This window comes from Lotus japonicus, chromosome 3 (genome assembly GCF_012489685.1).
Source record: "Lotus japonicus ecotype B-129 chromosome 3, LjGifu_v1.2".
Lineage (NCBI taxonomy): Eukaryota > Viridiplantae > Streptophyta > Magnoliopsida > Fabales > Fabaceae > Lotus > Lotus japonicus.
Genome location: NC_080043.1, coordinates 34,860,727 through 34,884,104, shown reverse-complemented (window position 1 = coordinate 34,884,104; position 23,378 = coordinate 34,860,727). Strand labels below are relative to the sequence as shown.

At 37.4% G+C, this 23,378-nt stretch overlaps 2 protein-coding genes across 8 annotated transcripts; both read left to right on the top strand.

Moving 5' to 3' along the window:
- Positions 1 to 2,675: 2,675 nt before the first annotated feature.
- Positions 2,676 to 3,201, top strand: LOC130744031 (uncharacterized protein At4g04775-like). The gene is made up of 2 exons (XM_057596226.1): positions 2,676 to 2,849; positions 2,929 to 3,201. The coding sequence occupies exons 1-2, from the start codon at positions 2,676 to 2,678 to the stop codon at positions 3,199 to 3,201; spliced, it is 447 nt and encodes a 148-aa protein (XP_057452209.1).
- Positions 3,202 to 11,871: 8,670 nt separating this feature from the next.
- On the top strand, positions 11,872 to 22,905 carry LOC130749692 (UPF0161 protein At3g09310-like). Of its 7 annotated transcripts, none has more exons than XR_009023023.1 (9): positions 11,872 to 12,132; positions 12,214 to 12,273; positions 12,370 to 12,510; positions 12,628 to 12,734; positions 14,350 to 14,449; positions 19,931 to 20,868; positions 20,963 to 21,112; positions 21,231 to 21,519; positions 22,566 to 22,905. XR_009023023.1 is itself a non-coding variant. In XM_057603070.1 (6 exons), the coding sequence occupies exons 3-5, from the start codon at positions 19,990 to 19,992 to the stop codon at positions 21,501 to 21,503; spliced, it is 1,302 nt and encodes a 433-aa protein (XP_057459053.1). In that variant the 5' UTR covers positions 14,259 to 14,449; positions 16,527 to 16,676; positions 19,931 to 19,989; the 3' UTR covers positions 21,504 to 21,519; positions 22,566 to 22,905. The 7 variants fall into 7 exon arrangements, 3 of the variants coding, with proteins under 3 accessions (XP_057459054.1, XP_057459053.1, XP_057459052.1); XR_009023021.1 differs by having other exon boundaries at positions 14,259 to 14,449; XR_009023022.1 differs by having other exon boundaries at positions 12,628 to 12,739.
- The last annotated feature ends 473 nt before the right edge of the window (positions 22,906 to 23,378 follow it).

Here is a 23,378-nt window from a genome sequence, read left to right as displayed (position 1 = left end):
AGATTGGTTTATTGCATAATGTGAATTTTGTCATTGTAGAAGCAATTATTTAAACCGCAAGGAGGAATATTAATGAAGGGTGTTGAAGATATGGGAGTTCAAGCTGATCAGTTCAATGGTTACATTAGGAGGGCAATGACCGATTCAGTCAGTGAAATTTTTATTCATTTTAACGTGCTAATGCTTAGTGGCGTTATTTCAAAATATAAAAAAATTGATTTCATTAATACATGACTTTGGACATGGCAGTGGTCGTTTCTTTTCTATTAAAAATGAAATTGAAAAGAATGATATGTACAATTGTGACAATAGGAGGGCAAGGACCGGTTCTAGAAGTGGAATTTTTATTCATTTTAATGTGCTAATGCTTAGAAACATTATTTTGAAATATAAAATATTTGGCACATAACTTTAGACATGTCATTCGTCGTTTCTTTTCTATTAAAAAATAAATTGATAGTATACTTTTGAAGATTAATTCAGCTTTATCACATGTTTTTTCAATATAAGGAATTGTGTAAATTTTTCCGGTGGAACTTAGAAGTATGTAAAGAAGGTATAGTGATATCTATTTCTTATTTTCAATGCAAAATTGATTTATTCAAAATGAATACATTCACATCAATAGTGAAATCAAATTTCCTCTTGGTTGTTACAACTTTTATATTTTTATGTTGTTCCTTTACCACCAAATTGTTGTGTCCCACCATTTTAATAAAATATATTTCACACATTCTATATGTTCATATGATTTATATACCAAGCATTCTACTCAAACAATTTATATAATATGTGAATAAAGTATTACAATTTATTTTATTTTTATAAAATCAACACAACCTCAAATGTCGATTAGACAATAGATAGTTAATATTATGAAAATAGTCATTTGCTATAATTCTGGATATTGTAAGAGTTCCCAATATACCTTATTCATACCTCTTTGTGTTATTTTTTTTTATCTTTTACATGCAAGATTGTGCCGGAGATCAAACCCACAAGCTCCGTACTAACTGTAAAGGGTGAACCAAACTTAATATCTCACAGTTATCCAATTAATGTCTTTAAGTAAGATGAAATATTGAGACATAAAGAGAAGATAACGACAACATATAAGTGTTTCACTAGTTAAAATTGTATGTACTAGTGAATATAAATGTTCTCCGAGCCCATAAACTGATGTTTTCCATCGCAATTTCACCCATGATGTATCTTTTCTTTCATAAGGTTTTGCTTTGTAGAAAGAACCGAGTTTTTCACCTGTGCACGATGAAGGCACATTTGGTGTCATGTCGTTTGGCAGGAGGTTATTTGATGGAAGATATGACAGTGTGAATGGAAATAGCTCTCTAAGCTCTTGAAGACTATCTAGATAGAGGTTAAAGTGTTCCTGGCAGCGACTCCTCCTCCATGAGCAGCTTTTCCAGCAACTACATCTCCTCCATGTTCAGCTCCAGCAGCTGCTTCCCTTCCTTGAGCAGCTCCTCCCCCTCCTCCATGTGGGTGAAGGGTCGCTTGAACTTGTATAATCATATGATGTGCAATCCAATACTATTCAATTGCTTGAGCGTATGCTATAAAACCTTGTGCTATGATATCACTAGTGGCATGGATTGCATTCATGTAGGCACTATCTTCAGCAAATTCCAAGTTGATGTAGTTCATCGAAAGCTTGTCTTAGGTTGTTTATGACATCATTTAATTGATGTGTTGATATTCCCAAGTGGTTCAACACTTGATTTGTGTTAGCAACAACTTCTGCAAATGTTTGGAATTAGGGGTGGTTAACATGACCATTCATGTTTACCATATTCGGCTGAATGTGTCCTGAAATTTTGACATATATTTTAGTATTCCCTCCGTTCCAAAACTATTGTTGTTTTAGCTTTTTTGATTTTTTTTCCGAAACTGTTGTTGTTTTACAAATTCAAAGCATTTTATCTCATTTTATTACATTCATGCCCTCATTTAATATTGTATCTCCCAACTACCACCTCATATTTTCACCTATCACAATTCTCACCAATTAGTTGACCAATAATTATTATTCTCCCTCTTTAATATAACTTATCATTAAATAGGGGTGTTTCAGTCAAATTATAACACCAACAAATGAACTCTTAAACTATGTGCATAACTTTAAACAAGGGATAACTATCATATTAGTCCCTGTCTTTGTCTCACCGTCTGAGGTAAGTCCCTCCCCGGAAAATTTATTGTCTAAAGTCCTCGTGTTTGAAAAACGTATGGAGCAGATCCTCGCCGGAGGGCGGAGCTCCGGCGAGTGTCTCAATGGCATGCTGACTGGATTAATGAGCATGACGTGGAATTAAAAAAAAATTAAAAATTAAAAAAAATTACAACTCAGATTATTAAACCTAATTAACATATTCCTAATTAAAACCCTAACTTAATTAATCAAAACAAATTTCCCCCCCAAACTTAACCCAATTCACATCAATTAAACCCAAACCCAAAATCCCCAATCCCTCTCCAGAACTTAACCTAAACCGTGTTCTTCCTCTACCATCGACTTCTCCGCCTCTCTATCTGTTCTTCTTCGTCTTCTTCCCCCTTTGCTAGTTCTTCGTATGATTTTGGCTTGTTTTCTTCCTCGCAAACGCATCCCTGCAACCCAACCCTGTGATTCGTAGCATCTTGTATCCTTTCCTAACATGAATGGTTCTTCTGCTTTGAATGGTTCTACTGCCTCCTCCTCTCGTTCCAGGCAAAGGCATAGGTCTGTAGGGGCTAGGGCAAAATGTCAATGTGGTCTTCCTCTCATGCTTTACACTGCTGGTACTCAAGAGAACCCAGAGAGGAGATTTCTGAGATGCAGAAATTGGCATGTAAGTGTGGTTTAATTTGTAATTCATTTTTGGTTCCTTAAATTTTGCTTCAACTTTCATGATACGTATCTTTTTTCAGTTACCAGGCACATGTGATTTCTTTTTTTGGATTGATGATCCTGTTCAAGAAAGAGAACCCAGACATGTAGAGGCAGAAATTGATAATTCTGAGATTGGCGAATCATCTAACTCAATGCTTCCTGGAGCTGATTTGAAGAAGAAGATTAAGAAGTTGAAGAAGAAGCTTGAAATTGAGACTTTTCACAAGAAAGTTGCATGTTTGATTGCTCTAATTTCTTGGATAGTCACATTTTGGTTTTTCTGTAGGGATGAAAAGAGTTTGAAGGGATGAATGGTTTGAAGTGTATTCTGTTTTGGGTAGTTGTTTTGTGTTAGTGAATTAAAAGCTTGGATGTAGCTTTGATGAAAGGTTGTTTGTATTTCTGGGCTTGAATTGAATATGTGGCCATCATTTCTATCTTGGGATGATGTACCATGTATGGAAGTTAATGAAATGGCAGACCATGTTGTTGTGTCTCATTTATGTTTTACTCCTACTTCCTTTATCATACACATCTAACATGAAAGAAAAATCATGAAATGGTGGACAAAATAATGACTTAAACCATGAAAATAAAAATCAACATCATACATTACTTAAACCATGAACTTAATAATCAACATCATTTCTGTTTGGACAAAGTACAGATAGGGTAAATAGGAACAAGATAATGACTTAAACCATGAACTTAAAAATCAACATCATACATAATGGTTAAACCATTTCTGTTTGGACAAAATGGTGACAGCCTACAAAACACCATAATAGCACTAAGCACTTATAATAACAAAAGCAAGTGGGCATAGTTTATGTGGTCTAGAAACATGTTCTGCAACAACATGTTCTGTCCCTCAAATTCACAACATGCCTCTCCGAATTGATAGCATGGCGAACTTCAAACTTTAAATCTCCAACTTGCCTAGGAAACCAATTCTTGGTCTTTTCCACCTCAAATGAAATTCTTTTTAGTGGCTTGGGCATAATTTGTCCACTCCACTTGTTCAGCTTCTCCATCATCCTTGGAAACCTTCCCATGACATAGGTCCTAATCCACTCCATCATAGTGAGAATAGGTTTATCTCTGGCCAAAATAATTGCTGCATTGAAGGACTCGGAGAGGTTGTTCATTATCACATCACACCTGGGATAAATGCTGAATGCATGCCTGCACCAACAGGATGTAGGCTTCTCCATCAACCATTCATAGGCCAGCACATTTTTTTCCTTGATTAGTTGCATTTTCTCCCTCCATGCCTCTTCATATGTAGCTTTTGCTGCTGCCATCATTAAGTTCCTTAAAAGCACTCCACCACCAAACTTGGTCTTTAAATTTGCATACAAATGCCTCACACACAGCCTATGATCCATACCTTGCATCATCTCCTCTTTAAAGACTTCCATCAAACCCTGTCATGATAACATAACACAATCATTTGCAATTACAATATTCACCATTAGATTGTAACGAATTTAGGAGAAAGATGATATATACTTACCTTTTGTTGGTCTGAGATAAAGACCCATCTACGAGACCTTGAAGGATCAATGTCATCCATCAATAGCTCCAAAAACCACCTCCAACTGTCCTTGTTTTCACTTTCAACCACAGCAAAAGCAAGGGGGAAGTATTCCTCATTTGCATCACGAGCTACAGCTGACAAAAGGATCCCTCCATGTTTAGTTTTCAGATGGCATCCATCCAAGCCAATAAATGGCCTACATCCATTGAGGAACCCTCTCTTACACCCTTCCAAGCACATATAATATCTACTAAACCTTGGATGCAAGCTAGCTCTTGGTGTTTCAAAGCTCATTTTGCATGTGTTACCTGCATTCCTTCTTCTCAACTCATTGCTGAATCTCCACAGCAAAGTATACTGCATTGCAGTAGCTCCATCCACCTCTTCAGTTGCCAATTGCTTACCCTTCCAAGCTCTGTACCTGGTAATTCCAATCCCAAGGTTTACCCTAAAGTCATCAACAATCTCATTTGTGCTAATTTTATTAACAGTCCTCACCTTGTTCAACAATTTTTTTGTCACAAATCTAACACTGGCAGACTTATTATCAAAAACTCTAGCACATGTGTGCTCTCCCCTAAGAGTTTTGATTCTATAAGTCTCTTTGTTTCCAACCTTGCTACATAAGATCAGAAATGGACAGTCATCGCTCCTGCAAACAATCCTACATCTCTTGCTATCATTCTTCTTGTATTTATATTCTCTATTATTTTCCACACAATACTGAGTCAGAGCATCTTTAAACTGTGTAAGTGATATGAAGTCCATACCTAGTTTAAATTTGAAATCTGAGCCCATGTCTTCCTCACGGAATCTTTCAAACTTTCTCCTGGGAATGTCTTCTTGATCACTATCAGTAGGGACACTGTGAAGGTCCTCACTCTCATAGCCTCCATCTAAATCTGTCTCATCACCATTATCCCCATTGCCACCACTTTGTTGAAGCATCTGGGCAATGTGCTCATTCAATAGGGACTCAGCCTCAGCAAATCCTGGGTTTGTAACTAACTCAACATGCTCAAAATCCCTTTCTTCGTCACTATCATGGAGCCTATCAACTTGTTCAGAAACATCAGACTCATAATTTTCATGTTCCTGGTTACCATCAACAGCCATATCATCAGGGAGGATAGTATCATTTACCACAACATCAGGGAGGACAGTATCATTTACCACAACATCAGGGAGGACATTATCTGTTACCATAACATCAGGGAAGACAGCTTCAGGGGCCACAACATCAGATAATTGTGATGCATTCATCTCAGCTTCATCATCAGATAATTCTACAATTACAGGAGGCCCCTGATTTATTCCCTTCCTCACCACAGCTTGCAACCTACTTGACTTTCTCACACTCTTTACTTGTTTGGCAGCCTTGCTTCCAGGTTTCTTCTTTTCCTTAACAACAGTAGGTACAGTGGGTGCACGCAAAGGGGGAATGTCTTTAGAGAGATTGTCCACAAAAATCAGAGCTTCATGCCGGTCATTTGAAACTGCATACTTAGCCAATTCTAGAGCATCCCCATCTGTTTTGTAGTTCCTGAAAACATGATTAGTAGCATCCTCAGGAGTAACCCACATTAGATCAAACTCCTTGTAGCCTAGTCCTTTGACAATTTGTACAGTGTCAGAGAAGGACCAATTAGCCTCGTCAAGATTCTGGAACACACTTTTTGCACCACCAAAGTAATGCCAGTATGGAGAAGTTCCAAACCAACCCCCATGTCGCACCATCAATTTGAACACCATCCCTGCAAAAATAGCAACCACATCAACCTATATCCCTTCCATCAAACTAAACATGGAAAGCTCTTGGTAAAAATAGGAATCAGTGTCAAAAATAGCAACAACATAAGAAGAAGTAAAAACCCAAATCCCTTCCATCACTCTACCCGAAAGACCAAAAGCCAAAATCATCGCAAATCACTATCGAGTACGAGGAACATCAGAACAACAATAACAAAAACAAACACAGATTGGAGAAGAGATAACTTTAACTTACTTTGAAGATGATGGTCCCTCACGAGCGGCGAACAACACGGTGGAACACGACAGTGGAAGACAAGGTTGAGGCGGAGAAGTCGATGGTAGAGGAAGAACGGGGTTTAGGTTAAGTTCTGGAGAGGGATTGGGGATTTTGGGTTTGGGTTTAATTGATGTGAATTGGGTTAAGTTTGGGGGGGAAATTTGTTTTGATTAATTAAGTTAGGGTTTTAATTAGGAATATGTTAATTAGGTTTAATAATCTGAGTTGTAATTTTTTTTAATTTTTAATTTTTTTTTAATTCCACGTCATGCTCATTAATCCAGTCAGCATGCCATTGAGGCACTCGCCGGAGCTCCGCCCTCCGGCGAGGATCTGCTCCATACGTTTTTCAAACACGAGGACTTTAGACAATAAATTTTCCGGGGAGGGACTTACCTCAGACGGTGAGACAAAGACAAGGACTAATATGATAGTTATCCCCTTTAAACAACAATAGTTTTAGAACGGAAGGATGAAAACATAGTGAAAATACATTGTATTGTTTCATATATATCAAATACCGAGTGATTATATTTAACAATTGATTCGGTAAAAATTTACCCGTACATCACAAGGGCAAACATGTTTATTAATTCATTGATATCTAGGCCTGTGAAGATACTCAATATGGTAATCAAAAACTGTGAACCACATGAAAACACACACTTAATCAAAACAACACAAAATCACCATATTACTTTACTAAAATTACTAGAAAAACTAGAAAATCTAACCAAACACTTGATTGCCTCTAGTATGCGCTTCTTTAACGTTATTAGCTTGACGCCTGGAATTTATCTTTGTCAAGGAGGCCAAATACAAGAGGATAAAGTGATTCCTTTACTCCTCTTTGGTTCCTTCTCTTTTTTCAGTATCTCTTGAAAACATTTTTCACAAGTTGTAAAAATCTCAATGACCTTTGAACAAACTTTTTCTTCTTTTTTCATATTTTTTTCCTTGACTTTTTTTAGGATCCAAATCACTTGTTCTATTTTCAGAAACTTAATTTTTCACATTTTCAAGACCAGAAAAGTTATTTGATGCATTTTTTTTTTTGTAGAATTTGATGAATCATACTCATCAAACAACTTGTAAGATCAAAATCAACATCCTAAATGAGTAAAAGCATAACTTTTCCTCATTGATGATTATTACCATTAAATTTAAAGTGTACCTCACCTTCAGGATCTCAGTATCTTTATTAAACGTAGTCCACGAAGTGTTAATGAATGACATCACTAAAATGATTGTGACCACTTTGTCTTCAGGTACATCTACAACCACAAATTCAATTGGGAAGTTCAGGTGCTCCACCATCACAACCACATTCTCTGCAACTCCTTGAGGCAATTTGACTGATTTTTCAGCTAGTTGAAGCGTTATCCCTGTTGGTTCTACTTCCACATCTCCCAACCTCTTCAACAAGGAAAGGGGCATCAAATTGATTGTTGTCACGTAAAATTTATTGTTGTCAAGTTTAACCAACAAAACAATACTTCTAGAACTCCTATGCTTTGGAGGTGGTAAACGTTGCAGAATTGCGCCACAATGTCCACTAGGCTGAATCACCTCATCTTCATGCAATGCTTTCAACTTATTCTTTTTGTTCAGAAGCTCTTTCATGTACTTGCCATAAGAGGGAATTTGCTCCAATGCCTCAAAAAATGGCATTGTGATCTTCAAATGCCTAAAAATGTTAATAAACTTCATCATTTGCCTCTCATGATCAATCTTCTTGAAATTTGGAGGATATGACAAGCATTGGATAGATCAAGATTATCGTCTTATCAAATTAACCCCGATCTCTTGACTGATTAACAAAGCAAGAAACATTAAGCATGGATGTTGGTTTGACTAATGATCCAATCCTATCTCTAGATCTCAGATTCATTAGATGATATCAACCTAGATCAAATTCAAATAGCTAGTTCTCACTATACTATCAAACCCAAACTCATGTTCTAGGTGATCAAACTAAAATAAGCACTAAGCACTAGGTATATCATTGAAACCATGCATAGAAAAAAATATTTATATGTAAAGATCAAAGTGAATACATCAAAGTCAAAAGGCTAAAACCAATTTCAACAAGAAAAGCTTAGCTATCCATATACATGGATGCTATATAGACTTACAAAGAGAACTTAAAGAATTGACGAATTAGTGTCGTCCTCTACGTGTCTCTAGCCCAATGGAAGGTATTAGAACCCTAGATTTATTCATTTCTTGCTCCTCTTTGAGTTTTTGTTGCTTTTCCCAATTTCTCTCTCTCTCTCTCTCTCTCTCTCTCTATCTCTATATACATATACATATATATATATATCTCTTTCTATTTTTGTTTTCAATTGCAAGATCTGTCCCAAAATATATGATTTCGTGTCTTTTATCAGTTATGTCGTCCTGGTTTGTTTAAGCGAAGTTAAGTTTGCTCAAGCGAACTTTGCTTCAAGTTGAAGTAGTTGTGAATCGCCTTCAATTCGCTCAAGCGAACTATACTAGAAAGCTACTATAAAACAACCGCTTGAGCTAACTTTGAGCGAAGTTCCTTTTTTCTGTTCTGTTTCCAATCCGCTCAAGCTAACTTTGAGCCAACTTCCTCACTTGCTTTTCTAGATCAAGAACCAAGCCTTTTTCAATAGATCAACTCACTCCTACATTAAAATTTAATATTTAACTCTTAAATTCTACGCAAAACATTCATCAAACTAAAGTTTTCCAATTGAGGGTTAATTTGAAAGTTATTTCACATTTCTAAGCTAGATAAGTGCGAGACAAGGAAATGAAGTAAATTTAGCACTTATCAAACACCACCCCTTCACATTTCACTATTCCACCCTCTTTCACTCTCACTCTCACTCTCTTTCTCTCTCCCCCCCCCCATTTAAGCTATTCATCTTCTTCTTCCTTGGAATTTCATCAAGCTTCATCTTCATCTTTGTTAAGGTATGCTTCATCTTCATCCTCTTATTCGCTTTTCATTTCCCCACTCTCTTTTATTAGTGTTGTCGGCGAAGCTTCCACCATTAGAGCAGAGCTTCGTCATTCCAGGTTTTAAAACCCGTTAGGTTAGTTGCATTCCAAGATCTAAATCCCAAAACCTTAACATTGATTTATCTTCATGTAGTGTTCCGAGAAATTGAACTCAGAAGTAATAGTTTGTTGTTTAAATGTAGATGCTTCCAAACTTTATATCTCGAAATGTTATTTTATATTTTGTCGTTTGCTTTCGGGTTTTATATCCTGGAATGCTATTTTAAATTCTGTCATTTATGCTTTTAAGTTTCATATCTTAGAATGTTAAAATTCATTTCGAGATTTTATTTTCCCGAAACAGAGTCGAATTGATTTCTAGGAATAAAAATATCCAGAACTTGTTTTTCTCTATATGTCGTGGGATGTTTTTTTGGTACAAAACAGCTTAAAAATGTTTTTTAGTGCGAAACAGCTTAAAAAAACAGGAAAAAAGACCACGAACTAGCACCTTAAGTGCAAGTTGCCACATATATGTTCTGAGATTTAAATCTCAAAATATTGAATGCATACCAGGATTTCATTTTCCCGGAACTCAATCGAAATGAATCATGAGAATTAGAAACTTAGAACTTTAATTTTCCGATGGAGAAAAAAAAAACTTAATAACTTTAAGTGGTTAAATGTGTTGTGAGATTTAAATCTTGGAATGTTAAACCCAGTAAACAAACACACAAAAGCATTATAGACATTTACTACGTTAAAATGAACCGGGAAATTGATTAGGCTTAGTCCTCAAATTAGTCCCTGTCTTTGTGTCGCCGTCTGAACCAGGTCCCTAACCGGAAAAATTTGTGGAATCAATCCATCATGTTCAAAAACGTTTGGAGCCAGTCCTCACCGGTGCTCCGAGCTCCGGCGAGGGATGAAGTGGCATGCTGGCTGTTTGAATAAAGGTGACGTGGCACTTAAAAAAATAAAAAATTAATATAACTTAATATAATAAACACATAATTAACCTAATTAAACTTAATCTGATCCTAATTCTAAACCTAAACTAATTACACACAATTAACATACTCAACCACTTACCCCAATTCCCAACTATTCCTAATTCCCAAATCAAACCCCAATTTCCCAATTCATCAACCGTGAAGAACCCTAGTTCTTTCTTCTTCTTCTTCTTCCATTTCGAGCCCTGCAATCAATCTTCTTCCTCTCGCTGATTCTTCCTCTCGCTGCTTCTTCCTTATGCTGTGCTGGTGTTGTTCGTTTGAGAAGGTCACCGTTTAGGACAAGGCTCTTCGTCTTCAATTACTAAGTAAGTACCCACACTCTCTTTTTCGAATACGAACAAGCTTGTTCGACTGGCTGTTATCTTTGAGGCTTTGGGTTGCCTTTTGGTTTTGTGTGGTTCAGGGTTTATGGTTTGTGTAGGTGGGTTTTTTCGTTTAGCAACCCTAATTAGGTTAATTATGTGTTTATTATATTAAGTTATATTAATTTTTTATTTTTTTAAGTGTCACGTTTAGGGATGGCAATGGGGCAAAAAAAAACCCGAACCCGCGGGTACCCGCGGATAAAAATCCGTCACGGGTATAATAACCCGCGGGTTCGGGTACCCACGGGTTTGAAAAACAGATATTTTAAATATCCGTCCGAAAACGGGGCGGGGCGGATATCCGCGTACCCTACCCGTGGGTACCCGTTAGAGTAAAATTACATAAATGCCCTTACTATTTACTTAAGCCCAAATTAAAATTTTAGGGTTTCATTCTTCTCCATTCAAAGTCAATATTCTATAATTATTTTTTAGTAAAATATTAGCAAAGTTTGGTGTATAATGGTGGTAATTAAGTTTCGATTTGAGAAGAATATTTATAATCTTGGATTGTTTTAATGAACTTGATATTTCAAACTAATTGAAATTAATTCATATTTATTTGCTTCATCCGCTCAATTAATGTTCAATTATATGGGTGTTATTTAAGATCTGAAATCAATTTAAATTTCCAACAAAAAAAAGTTAATTTGCAGTAATTTAGAAAAATAAAAAATTGTAAACGGGTACCCGTTTGGCGCTTAACGGGTACCCGCGGGTATCCAAACCCGTTTAAGGCCCGTAAACGGGTACCCGTTTGACGCTTAACGGGTACGGATACGGGTCGACTACCCGCGGGTAGTGTTGCGGGTTCGGGTACGGGTTCGGATACCCGCCCCGTTGCCATCCCTAGCCACGTTACCTTTATTTAAACAGTTAGCATGCTACTTCATCCCTCGCCGGAGCTCGGACTGGCTCCAAACGTTTTTGAACAAGAGGGATTGATTCCACAAATTTTTCCGGTCAGGGACCTAGTTCAGACGGCGAAACAAAGACAGTGACTAATTTCAGGATTAAGTCAATTGATTAACTGGATATCAAATTTAACACCGCCTTACAAGTTACAATTCAATATTCATAATATTGAAAAAACACGCGCAAGCGGTGCAGTGGCGCGTGATCCATTATCATGGCGACTCTCCTCCTTGCACCTCTCAACTCTCTTCCTCCCACTCTCCAACTCCGAAACCCTAATCCCAAAATCAACACCCATCACACTTCCACTTTCCCCACTCCCTTCAAACCCCGACGACACCGCACCCAAATCATTCGCGCTTCGGAAAAAAAGCAACAACAAGATTCCAACCCTAAAACCCTACAAGGTCCAATTCCTCACTCGGTTTTATACATGCTAAGCTAATTACCAATCCACTTTCTAATTACTGTTAATCTTTCATCATCAGATGACGAAGTGAACGATGTAGGAGTTAAAGTTGCGCTTTCCATGTTGAGATTCTACAAACGTAACCGTTTTGCTCTCGTTTTATTGTTCTACTAGTTAATTTTTACTCTGCAGTGAGTTTTGTTAGTTTTAATTCGCTTTTGGTTTATTTGTGCAGGGGAAATTTCACCCGTCTTGCCGACGAGCTGTCGTTACGTTCCAACTTGCAGTGAGTATTCCATGGAAGCTTATAAGAGATATGGGGTTGTTAAGGGTACTGTCCTCACTGCCTGGCGTCTCTGTCGCTGCAATCCCCTCGGTTCGTATTAATTTTATTCAACCACTCGTTTTAAAATGATTCCGCAGGAACCTGCATTTTTCTGTTTATGAATGTGTGACGTTTTGCAATTAATTAGATTTATTATACTTGTTTTAGGCGGGTATGGATATGATCCACCTAGATGGTTTGGTGAAGCTAGTCCAAGGGAAGAAGAACTCGACGATTGATTGATTAATGGCCGGTGGTGGCTAGCTGGTAGTAAAGTAAGGTGGACTTCCTTGCTGACTATTTGAAGTTCTTTGGTGTGCTAATTAATGTGAGCTTGTTGTAGTGATTTTCTATTGTGTTTTTGCGTAACATTGCAATGATGCAAGAGAGGTTCTGTTCTTACCACATCAGATAATTGAATCAAGAACATTGGTAACTGTGGTTGGAGTATTGATAATGAAAATCCAATTCACCATCTTGTGTAGAAAAAGAAAATATATGTCCTAGATGGCTTGTGCCAAACTTGGTTTAAATTTTATGTTTTGTGTTTAAGGAATACCGGCAATACATTGTTTTTAACATACCCTGTTTAAATCCTGTCCTATGTTGGCCCCAATAAATAACCCAGACCCACTATGTATAGGTGGAAGTGGAGCTAGTACTAGATTTCAAAAAAAGTTTGAAGAAGGTGTAGCTCTTTATATTGTTTACTTTCTTCTTTTTGTTTTTCAATGGAAATGCAAAATTTATATGCCTGATTTTACACTGCTTCATGACCATTTCGTTGAAATTTTATTTTAAGCAAAAGATCCATTTCTCATTTGATTATTTTAGAATTCGTTTTAGTCCCTATGTTTTAAAATTTCCTTAACGAAGTACTGATAGTTATCAATCAGTCCAAAACAGTCCATTTTAGTTGGTTCCTTTTCCTATTACAAATCACCTTGTAAGGACCTAACAGGGACTATTTTCTGATGTTTGAAATTATAGGATTACGGACCATTTCACTTTTTTTAGAATTATATGGATCTTTTTAAGTAGTTTTGAACTATGTGGACTTTAGAGTGAAACTACAGGGATCAGATTTAGTGTATGTTTGAATTTCCATTGAACTCAAAGTTGATGAACGTTTGATTTAACATGACAAAATATTGGTTCTCCATTTATGCGTTGAGATGTGTGTTTTCTTGCACGTTTGCAAATGGGAGACCAAACATACACTTAAGCTTATATAAAGTTATAAACTCTTAAATGTGCCAGTACCTATACTTCTTCAGCACATGTACTCAGTACACGAACTCTCAACTACACCAGAAAGTTGTCTTACAGTTAATACCAAATCATATGAAGTTAACAAATCAAAATATGTGATATGATTGACTTTAATGGAAAGACAATCTATAATTATTTCACTTTTGGACTAACTTAACATTGTCTTGTTGCCCCATTGCTTTGAGTTTCTTAGCATATTTTCGGAACACAATAAGGAGTCAATTTTAAGTTAGAAATTTGGTTGGTTTAGTTATAAAATAGTATCATATTAACATCTTTAGTAATATGTTTAGCTAACATGATCCATCTATCTTTGGAAAGAATAAAGTGAATCAAGTGTATAACTGATTGGTGATGATGTATTATTTTCTGGTTTGTAAACATCATTTGATTCTAACATATTATATAATTAAATACAGCACATTCACATGTTTGTTCTTTAGTTACTTGTCTCTTACCTCTTTTCTTGGTTGAACTTGTCTCTTATGTATTGCTATTGAACTGCTACTGAACGGTTACATAAGTAGATGGGCGAATAAATGTGTACGGTTGTGTCTCCTTTCTTCCCCGACTTTCCTTAGCTTTGATTCTAAATTACCCGTGCCTTTCAATATAAAGACAAGTATGTGGTATCTAGTTGCTGGGAAGAACGATGCACTTCCTTGGGGCTGAAGCCAGAACCATTACTGGTGCTACAGTTGCAGGAGTCTGCATTCAGGTATTCTTTATAGCTTATAGACTTTGTATACGGCAATTGAGAATGATATACCCTTCTTGCCTGGCTAGTTCAATGCTCAGCTAATGTGTTTATGTTCCTGATTCATTTCTTATTTTACTTATTACAATGTTTTAAATTGCATGATTTAATGAAAATTGAAGTCCTTTTGAACTTTGAAGGTATATAATTATGAGACCCAATATATTCAGTGATTTGTAGGCTTGGTCACCAATTATTAATTACAATATATATTGTTTGTCTGTGTCAGAACTTAACAGTTTTAACGAATTAACAATGCTAACCATTGCTATTCGAGGGCTTGTTTGAGTTCCTTGTCCTAAAGGTCTAAATAGAAACGTACCTGGTGATGGTGTTATGATAAAGCTGCCTCATTTGATTCATTTTTTTGACACCAAGAGAAATTTATTTAATTAGAATGATTCTTGAGAAACATTCCTTCTCAATGGAAATACAACACCATAAATTCTGAAAAACTCCAATTCAAATCTGGCCCCCAATATAAATACTGATGATAAAGTGGAATTCTGACCCTATTAATAACTAAAGACAGAATCAGGTCAACCCACCATCCATGATGCCTCTGTAAAATATGGGATACTCAAATACACACCCCTGCAAGACACAATACCCCTTCTCTTTCCTAAGATCCTGGCTGTGTAAACTGCTTCAGCTAAAGCAATCAAATAAGAGGCAGCAAAATTTGGTTTGCAAAATTTTCTTCCCCCTAGATTCGCCAATTAGTACCAAAAAATACAAGAAAACACGACAGAAGCACCCGGAATGGAAAGCCAATAGAAGAAAACATAAGACTTCTAGCAGCCAGATATATCCAGCCACACAAAAACACAACACAAACTCCAAGTTCAAAACAACCAAAGTACCCCCTCAACCACACCAAAAAATTGCACCCTTAGAGCCCACGAGAGACTAAAACGACCATCAAGCAGAACCGCTAACAAACAGGACCCAAAGTTCCCAATGAGAGTCTCCCACATGCTATGGGAAACTTGCCTCTGACCCAATGTTCCAAGCACATTTGCTCTAACCTAAACTCTCATAACCAAAACCAAGACTATACGACCATACCCGAGATTCTACTATTTTTTCCCTACAAGATAGCTCCAACCAGGAAACAAATTTATCAAAGATAAACACCAAATGACTAAATAATTTGAAACAAATGTACCGCATTGAGACTGAGGTCCATGGCTGCCACTAAAGGAGTTTGAGGGGATGAAGTCTCTTTTTCTAATTCCACACAAGAAGGAATTGGTTCCCATGTACAATTCTTGCGAAACAATTCCATTGTTGATTTCATGCAATGTGGTCTCTTTGCTCTGGAGTCTTCACGATTATGTCATCATTTATACCTTGATAGGTCGCACCTGTATTCTTGAAGCCGATGGGCCTCAAATTGTAGCAATAGGTAGCGTCTTTGGTGATGAAAGCAGGCTTGTCCTGGTCAGCTCGGAACTGAGTGATCTGTTATAAACAGAGTAGGAATATTGATGTGTATGGTTCAACACTTATGTGTGGACACATGCCCACTTCTCGCTGGATTTCTTCACCAAAACCACGTTGGATATCCAAGTGGTGTAACCTACTTCTCTGATGAATCCAACCTCCATCGATTCCTTCACATTCTCCTAGATGGCTTTTTTCCGCTATAGACACAACTTTCTTTTCTTTTGTGCGATTTGCATGGCCTTAGGGTTGATCTACAGCTTGTGACAACCAAAGTCCTCGTCAATCCCAGGGATGTTGGTTGCAGTCTAGGAAAAATGTCCATGTTATTCCTCAGGAACTGAATCAAGCGGCTCTTTGTGGCATCGTCTAACTTTAAGCCGACTTGGGTGTATTTGTCAGTGGTGGCCCCTAATTGTATATTCTTCAACCTCTCTTCTAAATGGAGGTATAGTGGTAGACTTGATTACTCTCTGCTACAGTGCTTTCTTCTTTGGACTTCTTTGATTCCTAAGTGACCTGCAAGATCATGTTGTGGTAATTTTGAAATGCTTCATGTTCTCATCGAATGGATATTATGTCTTCGTTGCAGGCTGAGAATTTGAGCGTGAGCCTCTTTATTGAAATGTAGGCGCCGAACACATCCAACACAGGTTGTTGAAGATCGCGTCGGAAGTGGTAGGGCACTCGACTACCAAAAAATTGCAACTTATAGTCTTCGAGCCGCGTCGATCCTTGAGAGGTAGCCAAGTCTCGTTATACCCCTAAGGGGTTGATATGCTCACCTTAGAATCCTATCAAGTATCTCTTGCTATGAAGCACGGACACTTCTCACTTATGGAGTGTCCCGGTGTCGGACACCGACACTCGTACAACACTTACACGACACGTGTCAGATACTTCTTCGCGGTGTCGGATTAAAAAAGTATTTTTTTATGGCTCGGACACTTGAGCCGACACCTCTTCTTGGCTGGACACCTCTATGACACTTATATATAAAAAAAAACATACATTTCTAAGAGTGAAGCATAGAAGAAATTGCTAATTCATCACTTGAAAAACTATAGTCAAAGACATTTTTAATGATGATGATCAATAAGGAAGTGAAAACTCGTGGATAGATTAACTCTTTTTGTGGACAAGTTATCATTTTTACAAAAAAAACATCAAAGCAATTTCTTAAGCTTTATGACAAGAGCTTCATAAAAAATATCAAGGGATATATATATATATATATCACGGTTTCCCTGTGTCTTATTTTTTAGAATTTAGTTGTGTCACGGTACCCATGTGGCCGTGTCGTGTCCGGATGCCTGTATCCGAGTCCATGCTTGATAGATCTCTTGTAAGGGATTAGATCCTTGTTGGCAAGTCCCGCCCTTTTAAAGCATGGTGGAAAATGATCTTGACAGAATTGCCTTGGTTGACAATCTTTAAATTGAACCATTGGCGATCTGCGCCTCAATGACATTGGGATCATCGTGGTAGCGCATAATTCGGCTGAAGTCCTTGTTATTAAATGCGATTACTAGGTCTAGAGAGTCTTCGTACCTTGCCTAGATTGACCAGTTGGAAGATATATGTATAACTTCCCTCATGTGTTTCTTATGAGCATTGGCAGAAGCTCTACCATGAGGAAATCCTTCTGCTATCATGAGGACTAGAACTCCATGGGAGACTGTGTGACCTTCCTCAAATTCTATGATTCAGATTCCATTCCCTCGTGTTCCTTGGCCTTGGGGCTGATGTTGTACCCTTTCTTTATTGTGTTATCTTTGACCCCGATCATGAGTTGATCGACATCTCATTTGTCCTCTTTGTGCTCCTCCACCCGGCCTCTGAGTCTTGTGATGTTGTAAGTTATCGTCCCCTCTAAGACCATACGTATCAACCGACTTGCCCCATCCTCACCAGGTTCTCAATCTCATCATGGAGGGTGATACACTCATCAGTAGTGTGGCTTTATCTGTTGTGGTACGCCCAATGATTCGTGATGATGCTTACTCAGGCTGGTCGAGGTACATTAGCGTACTCACCGTCATGACCTTATCATAGATCTTTTACGAGTTTGCGTTCAAGGGAGTGTAGGAGGAAAAACGTCCCTTGCGAGATGTTGATTAAATGCGTGGAGAAAATGGTTGCAATCTTTTGTTGTATGTAACCTTTGATTTTGACTTCCCATTGTGGCTGGCCCTAACTCCGGCTCACTCAAATTCTCCTAGGTGCTCTTTTTTGCTGATGAACTTCATGGGTCAATTTGGCTATCATTTGGGGTTAGCAACCGATTTAAGGAATCACGAATGGTGATCCCTTCTTGAGGGATTTGACTTTTATGTTAAGCATGCTCTTTGGAAGGAGGCTCGAGATCAAAGAGGCTTCATGATAAAAATCTCGACAGGAAAGTGCGTAAAGACTCACGATCCCCTTGTATAATTTGAGCCAAGGAGTGTGAGGTCCTCGACATGTCTGTGTTGTTGATCCAATGATGGACACATGAAGTGCAAAGGTCGCACGAGCTAAAGACGAATCTTAGGGCCATGGATTTGAACCAGGTTAGGGCATCTTTACGGAAGGTTCAACGGAAGGCTTTGCACATGATTGAGTGTTTGACCCTTAGGCAACTCACCTCGTTCTTGTTCTTGTGCTCGTTGAGGAGCTCACGCGAGTTGATGTCCCTCATGTAGGGTTCCCCCACAGGTTCCTTTTGGAACTTAGTTGGTAGCTGGAATGGTACAAGGTTTGGGGAGAATGGTGTCAGGAAGGGGAGATACTCATCATCGTGTGGTGCGATAAAGCCCCATCTCCCTTGAGTTAGTTCTCGCTGGTGATTGACCCATGTTGTAGCTAGCTTTGGGGCTAATTGTGCATGCTCTATCGTCTTGTTGAGGAACTAAGCGCTCCAACTCCTAAATGCGTCGTCGAACGACGGTAGCTTTCGAGAGGTCTGAAAGGGGATGAGCTTGAGTCGTTTTCGATTTGCAGAGGCGATAGATCCTTTGGTCCCGCACCTGAATGCGGTGGAGGCACTCCTCCAGCCTTCTAATGAGATCATCGCCGAGTTCTTTTTTTAGAAAGAAAAAATATACATTAATAAATCAAGGTCTGAAAGCATGCCTCTCAAAAAGAAAGATCAAACGCATCTGATTTGCTACAGAAAAAAGAGCAAATCATCAAAAAGACCAAGACTAAAAGGCCCCGATAGACAAAAGAAAACAACTCGAGCAAAAACCACCCCATACAACAACAAAGCCCATAAAGAAATCAAAAACCTAGGAAGATATGAGGAGTGGAAATGAAATGGAAGAGAAAGTAAAGTGGAAATGAATCCTAATTCCTTTAGTTACAATGGACCTCTTTAATTGGGCCAACGTTGGGGGTCAATATTATTCTGAAACAAAAGACAGAAAATGTAAACATGCCAATATCTCAAGAAAGCTCAACATGAGGGAATCTAAATCCTTCCACAAACACTCATACACAACTTTTTGTATTTTCGAGCATTAAGGATTAATTTTTTTTTTTGCATTCTTTGAAAATAAGGGATCACAACCATTAACAATAATATGTACATCTAACGAAATAAAATATTAAATAATGAAATAAATACAACTCGTTGAGCTATAAATTCACCGTCATGCAGTAATGAGGTAAGTGGTCAATGCTTTTATTTATCAATATGTATTCTTGGTTAAAAAACCGTCCCATTTAATAAAGAAGAAAAGTTTTGCATCTCAATCGTACACGTGTAGTGAAACATAAATTATAAATTTGTTCGTATTATTGTTTGTCAAATATCTATTTACTCAACTTTGCCACATTAAAGCCTTTATACTATGTTCAACGTTGACTATCGATAGTCATTTAATTTTTATATGAGGAATGAATACACATATTAAAAGCTTTTGAATGCTGAAGTGAACTTTCTATTTGATTCATAATATTAAAGTTCTCACCTTTGAATTTTTTTATATACAATCTCTGTGTTTTTATATATAGGTTGTCAGAGCAATCCTTCGTTGTTGGTTAAGAAACAAAACCACTGAAAGGAAAGGGTAATGGAGTCGACAACAAAGAAAGAAGAAGAAAACACAGGAGATGTTGATAGGATCAACAGTTTACCAGACTCGGTGCTATGCCACATCTTATCATTCCTCCCAACTAGAACGAGTGTAACGACGAGCCTCGTGTGTCGCAGGTGGCGCCACCTCTGGGAGGATGTCCAAGTTCTAAACCTTTGTGATGGTCTGGTCCCTTTCAATTCCTTTGCCATTTTTGTGAATTCCGTTTTCACTCTACGGAAGTGTCTGAACATTCGAAAGTTTTGTCTCACATGTGCCTACTCATGTGTGGACTTTTTGTCCTCCAACTCTGTCTCCACATGGGTTCGTGCTTCCATTGGACCCCACCTTGAGGAGCTCTGCCTCACCCTGTACTCTTACGATGGGCACGAGTTTGTTGTCCCTCGTACCCTTTTCACTTGCAACAACCTTGTCTCCCTCAGTCTCTGTAAAGGAATCAACATTCCAAATCTTTCTCTAGTTCATTTGCCATCCTTAAAGGTCTTGAAGCTCGACATTGACTCTGTGGATTCCATTGAGACCCTTTTGCATGGTTGCCCTGTCCTCGAAACGATTGATCTCTCTTTCTCTAGCGAAAGGTTCACCAAGCTTCGTTTCCCACCTTCTTTGAAGAGGTTGAATTTTGTGGTTCAAAACGCCGTTGGGACATACCTTGAATTTGATACTGCTTGTCTTAACTATCTTAGTATTACCCATATCTTTTCTTTTTTCGCTTGTTCCTTTGGTGACTTGCACAGAGTGGTGGAAGCGAAACTTGATGTTTATGTCACAGATTATTTTTACAATATGCTTCTGAAGCTTCTTCAAGCTCTTTCTGGAACAAACCATCTAGTCTTAGGTTTGTCAACAACAAAGGTACAATGAAGTTTATATTTCATCACAGTTCACACATATATACACAGTGTTGTTTGGTTTTGTACTAATAATGTTGTGTTGTATGTATAAACAGGGACTACTTCGTGCCCCAGCTTTTGATTTTCCAAAATTCAGCTATTTACATAAGCTAGAGCTCATTTTTCCCTATTTCGACTTGAGTTTTATGGTGAACATACTTGAGAAATGTCATATGCTCCGACTTCTCACAATTCTGAATCAAAATGTTTGTTAAGCTCTCAAGTTTAATTATGTTTAACTTTGGTGTATATATATATATATATATATATATATATATATAATTGTTTGAAATATGCATCTTATATGCCCCGTCTTGGTGCCAGGAGCAGGAACTATCCAATTTACAAAGCTGGGGGCAACCACCAATTGAACCGAGTTCTCATGTATTAAACCTGGCCTCCATTCACTATAAAGGATATCAAGGATTTGTTGATGAGCAAGACTTTGTTGCGTATGTCTTACGAAGATGTATTATTTTGGAGACAATAATTATATCTCCCGATAATTTATTGAGCACAAGGAGAAAGTACAAAATTCTCAAAAAATTGTCTGAATTATCAAGGAGCTCCAGCATGTGTGAACTTAAATTTGACTGAGCTACACCTCCTTAAGGTATGAACTCTCATCATCACTATTCCGTGACCTACTAATCGTTGAAGGCTGGAATTTGATTTACTTTCGATGGAAACAACCTATTGTAATTTTTCCTCTCTCTCTTCATGCACCTTCCTCTTTTATGAAATTGCAAAACATATTATCCACTATTGATTTACTTGTGTATTGCATGTCTTGAAGGTAGTCCTAAAGTTATGTTATCTATTGCTTAAGTAACAAGGTGTGCAATTTTAGATGTTATGTTTCATAGAAAAAAGGTTTGAGTAATACTACTGTAAATTTTGTACTAGATTTGGCTAATTATACATGTAATTTATCCATTTCAAAGTTTGTCAAAGCAAGAAAAACAATCTTTAAAAATAAAAAACCTAGTTTTTTTTATTCGATGGAAGGCTGGAATTTGATTTACTTTCGATGGAAACAACCTATTGTAATTTTACCTCTCTCTCTTCATGCACCTTCCTCTTTTATGAAATTGCAAAACATATTATCCACTATTGATTTACTTGTGTATTGCATGTCTTGAAGGTAGTCCTAAAGTTATGTTATCTATTGCTTAAGTAACAAGGTGTGCAATTTTAGATGTTATGTTTCATAGAAAAAAGTTTTGAGTAATACTACTTTAAATTTTGTACTAGATTTGGCTAATTATACATGTAATTTATCCATTTCAAAGTTTGTCAAAGCAAGAAAAACAATCTTTAAAAATAAAAAACCTAGTTTTTTTTATTCTTTTAAGAGAATAGTTGTTTTTTATGATGCTTTTTTAACTAACAATAAAACGTATGATGCTACTATTCTCAATTTTCGCCTTAGTTTTGCTAGAGTAGATTTATTTGTATATTTAAATAATACTAATTAAATGGTATGATTTGTATACACAAATTATATATGGATTGAATTTTAGTGAACTATTAGTCTGAAATTTACGCAGCACAATATAGTAGCGTGGATTAGGCATTTGAAAAATTCTCATTATCTAAACTTCCTTGTTGGTGATAAATTTAGTGAGATTTGACTATTTTCTTCTGCATATCTTGCAGTGCTTCTCATTTTACTTGGAAAGTGAGATATCATATATGTTTGACTAAGAATGACTTGGAAGTTGGAAGCTTTGGACAACATGGGAGGACCAGTGTCAAGGTCGAGAGTTTATTAGCTACTTTGTTTTACTTCAGAATATGGTTTGAGGATTATTTTTGGTTTGTATTTTTCGTATTTTTTCTTGAGACTGCTTGTATTTTTGTGAGTTATGTTTGAGATTTGAGACTTGTTAAACTTGATGTGTGTTGTGTTTGAGATTTGAGACTTGAGACTTGTTAAATTTGATTTGTCTGTTGTATTTGAGATTTGAGACTTGTTAAATTTGATGTGTGTTCTGCATTCTGTTACTCTACTGGGCAGTTTCTGCAATAAAAGGTTCTAGGTTTTAAAACCCAGAACGTGGATTGGTGTATATGTTTCACCCTACAATTTAGTCCCTACCTCCATTTTACGCTCCCCCCACCATACTCTCACCCATTCCCAACCCCCTACCTCCCGTCCCCACCCTGAACCCTCACCCACACGACTCACCTCCCCACCCTTCCCTGTAATGTGCTTGATAAAATGCCTGACAGATAAATGACTGCTTTCCAAAATTGAAAATTCCTTTTCGCCTATTACTCCTCGACACTGTCAGGGGAAGTATCTCTTCCAAACATTCTGAACTTGGTTAATTTAAGGCATCATGATCCCCATAAGCCTCCTCATCAATACTCCCCTCCTCTTTCCCAGGAAGCACCTTCTACCAATTTCTTACTCACCATGACACTATTGGACATAGCTCGGTGTTGGACTCTGTGCATTGGTCCCTT

Bases quoted from the DNA above. Each gene is read 5' to 3' on its own strand.
- LOC130744031 (XM_057596226.1), top strand. From the start codon at position 2,676: ATGAATGGTTCTTCTGCTTTGAATGGTTCTACTGCCTCCTCCTCTCGT. The intron at 2,850-2,928 runs GTAAGTGTGGTT...ATCTTTTTTCAG, and splicing joins TGAGATGCAGAAATTGGCAT to TTACCAGGCACATGTGATTT.
- LOC130749692 (XM_057603069.1), top strand. From the start codon at position 19,990: ATGGAGTCGACAACAAAGAAAGAAGAAGAAAACACAGGAGATGTTGAT. The intron at 20,869-20,962 runs GTACAATGAAGT...ATGTATAAACAG, and splicing joins TAGGTTTGTCAACAACAAAG to GGACTACTTCGTGCCCCAGC. The intron at 21,113-21,230 runs GTTTGTTAAGCT...TCTTGGTGCCAG, and splicing joins TCACAATTCTGAATCAAAAT to GAGCAGGAACTATCCAATTT.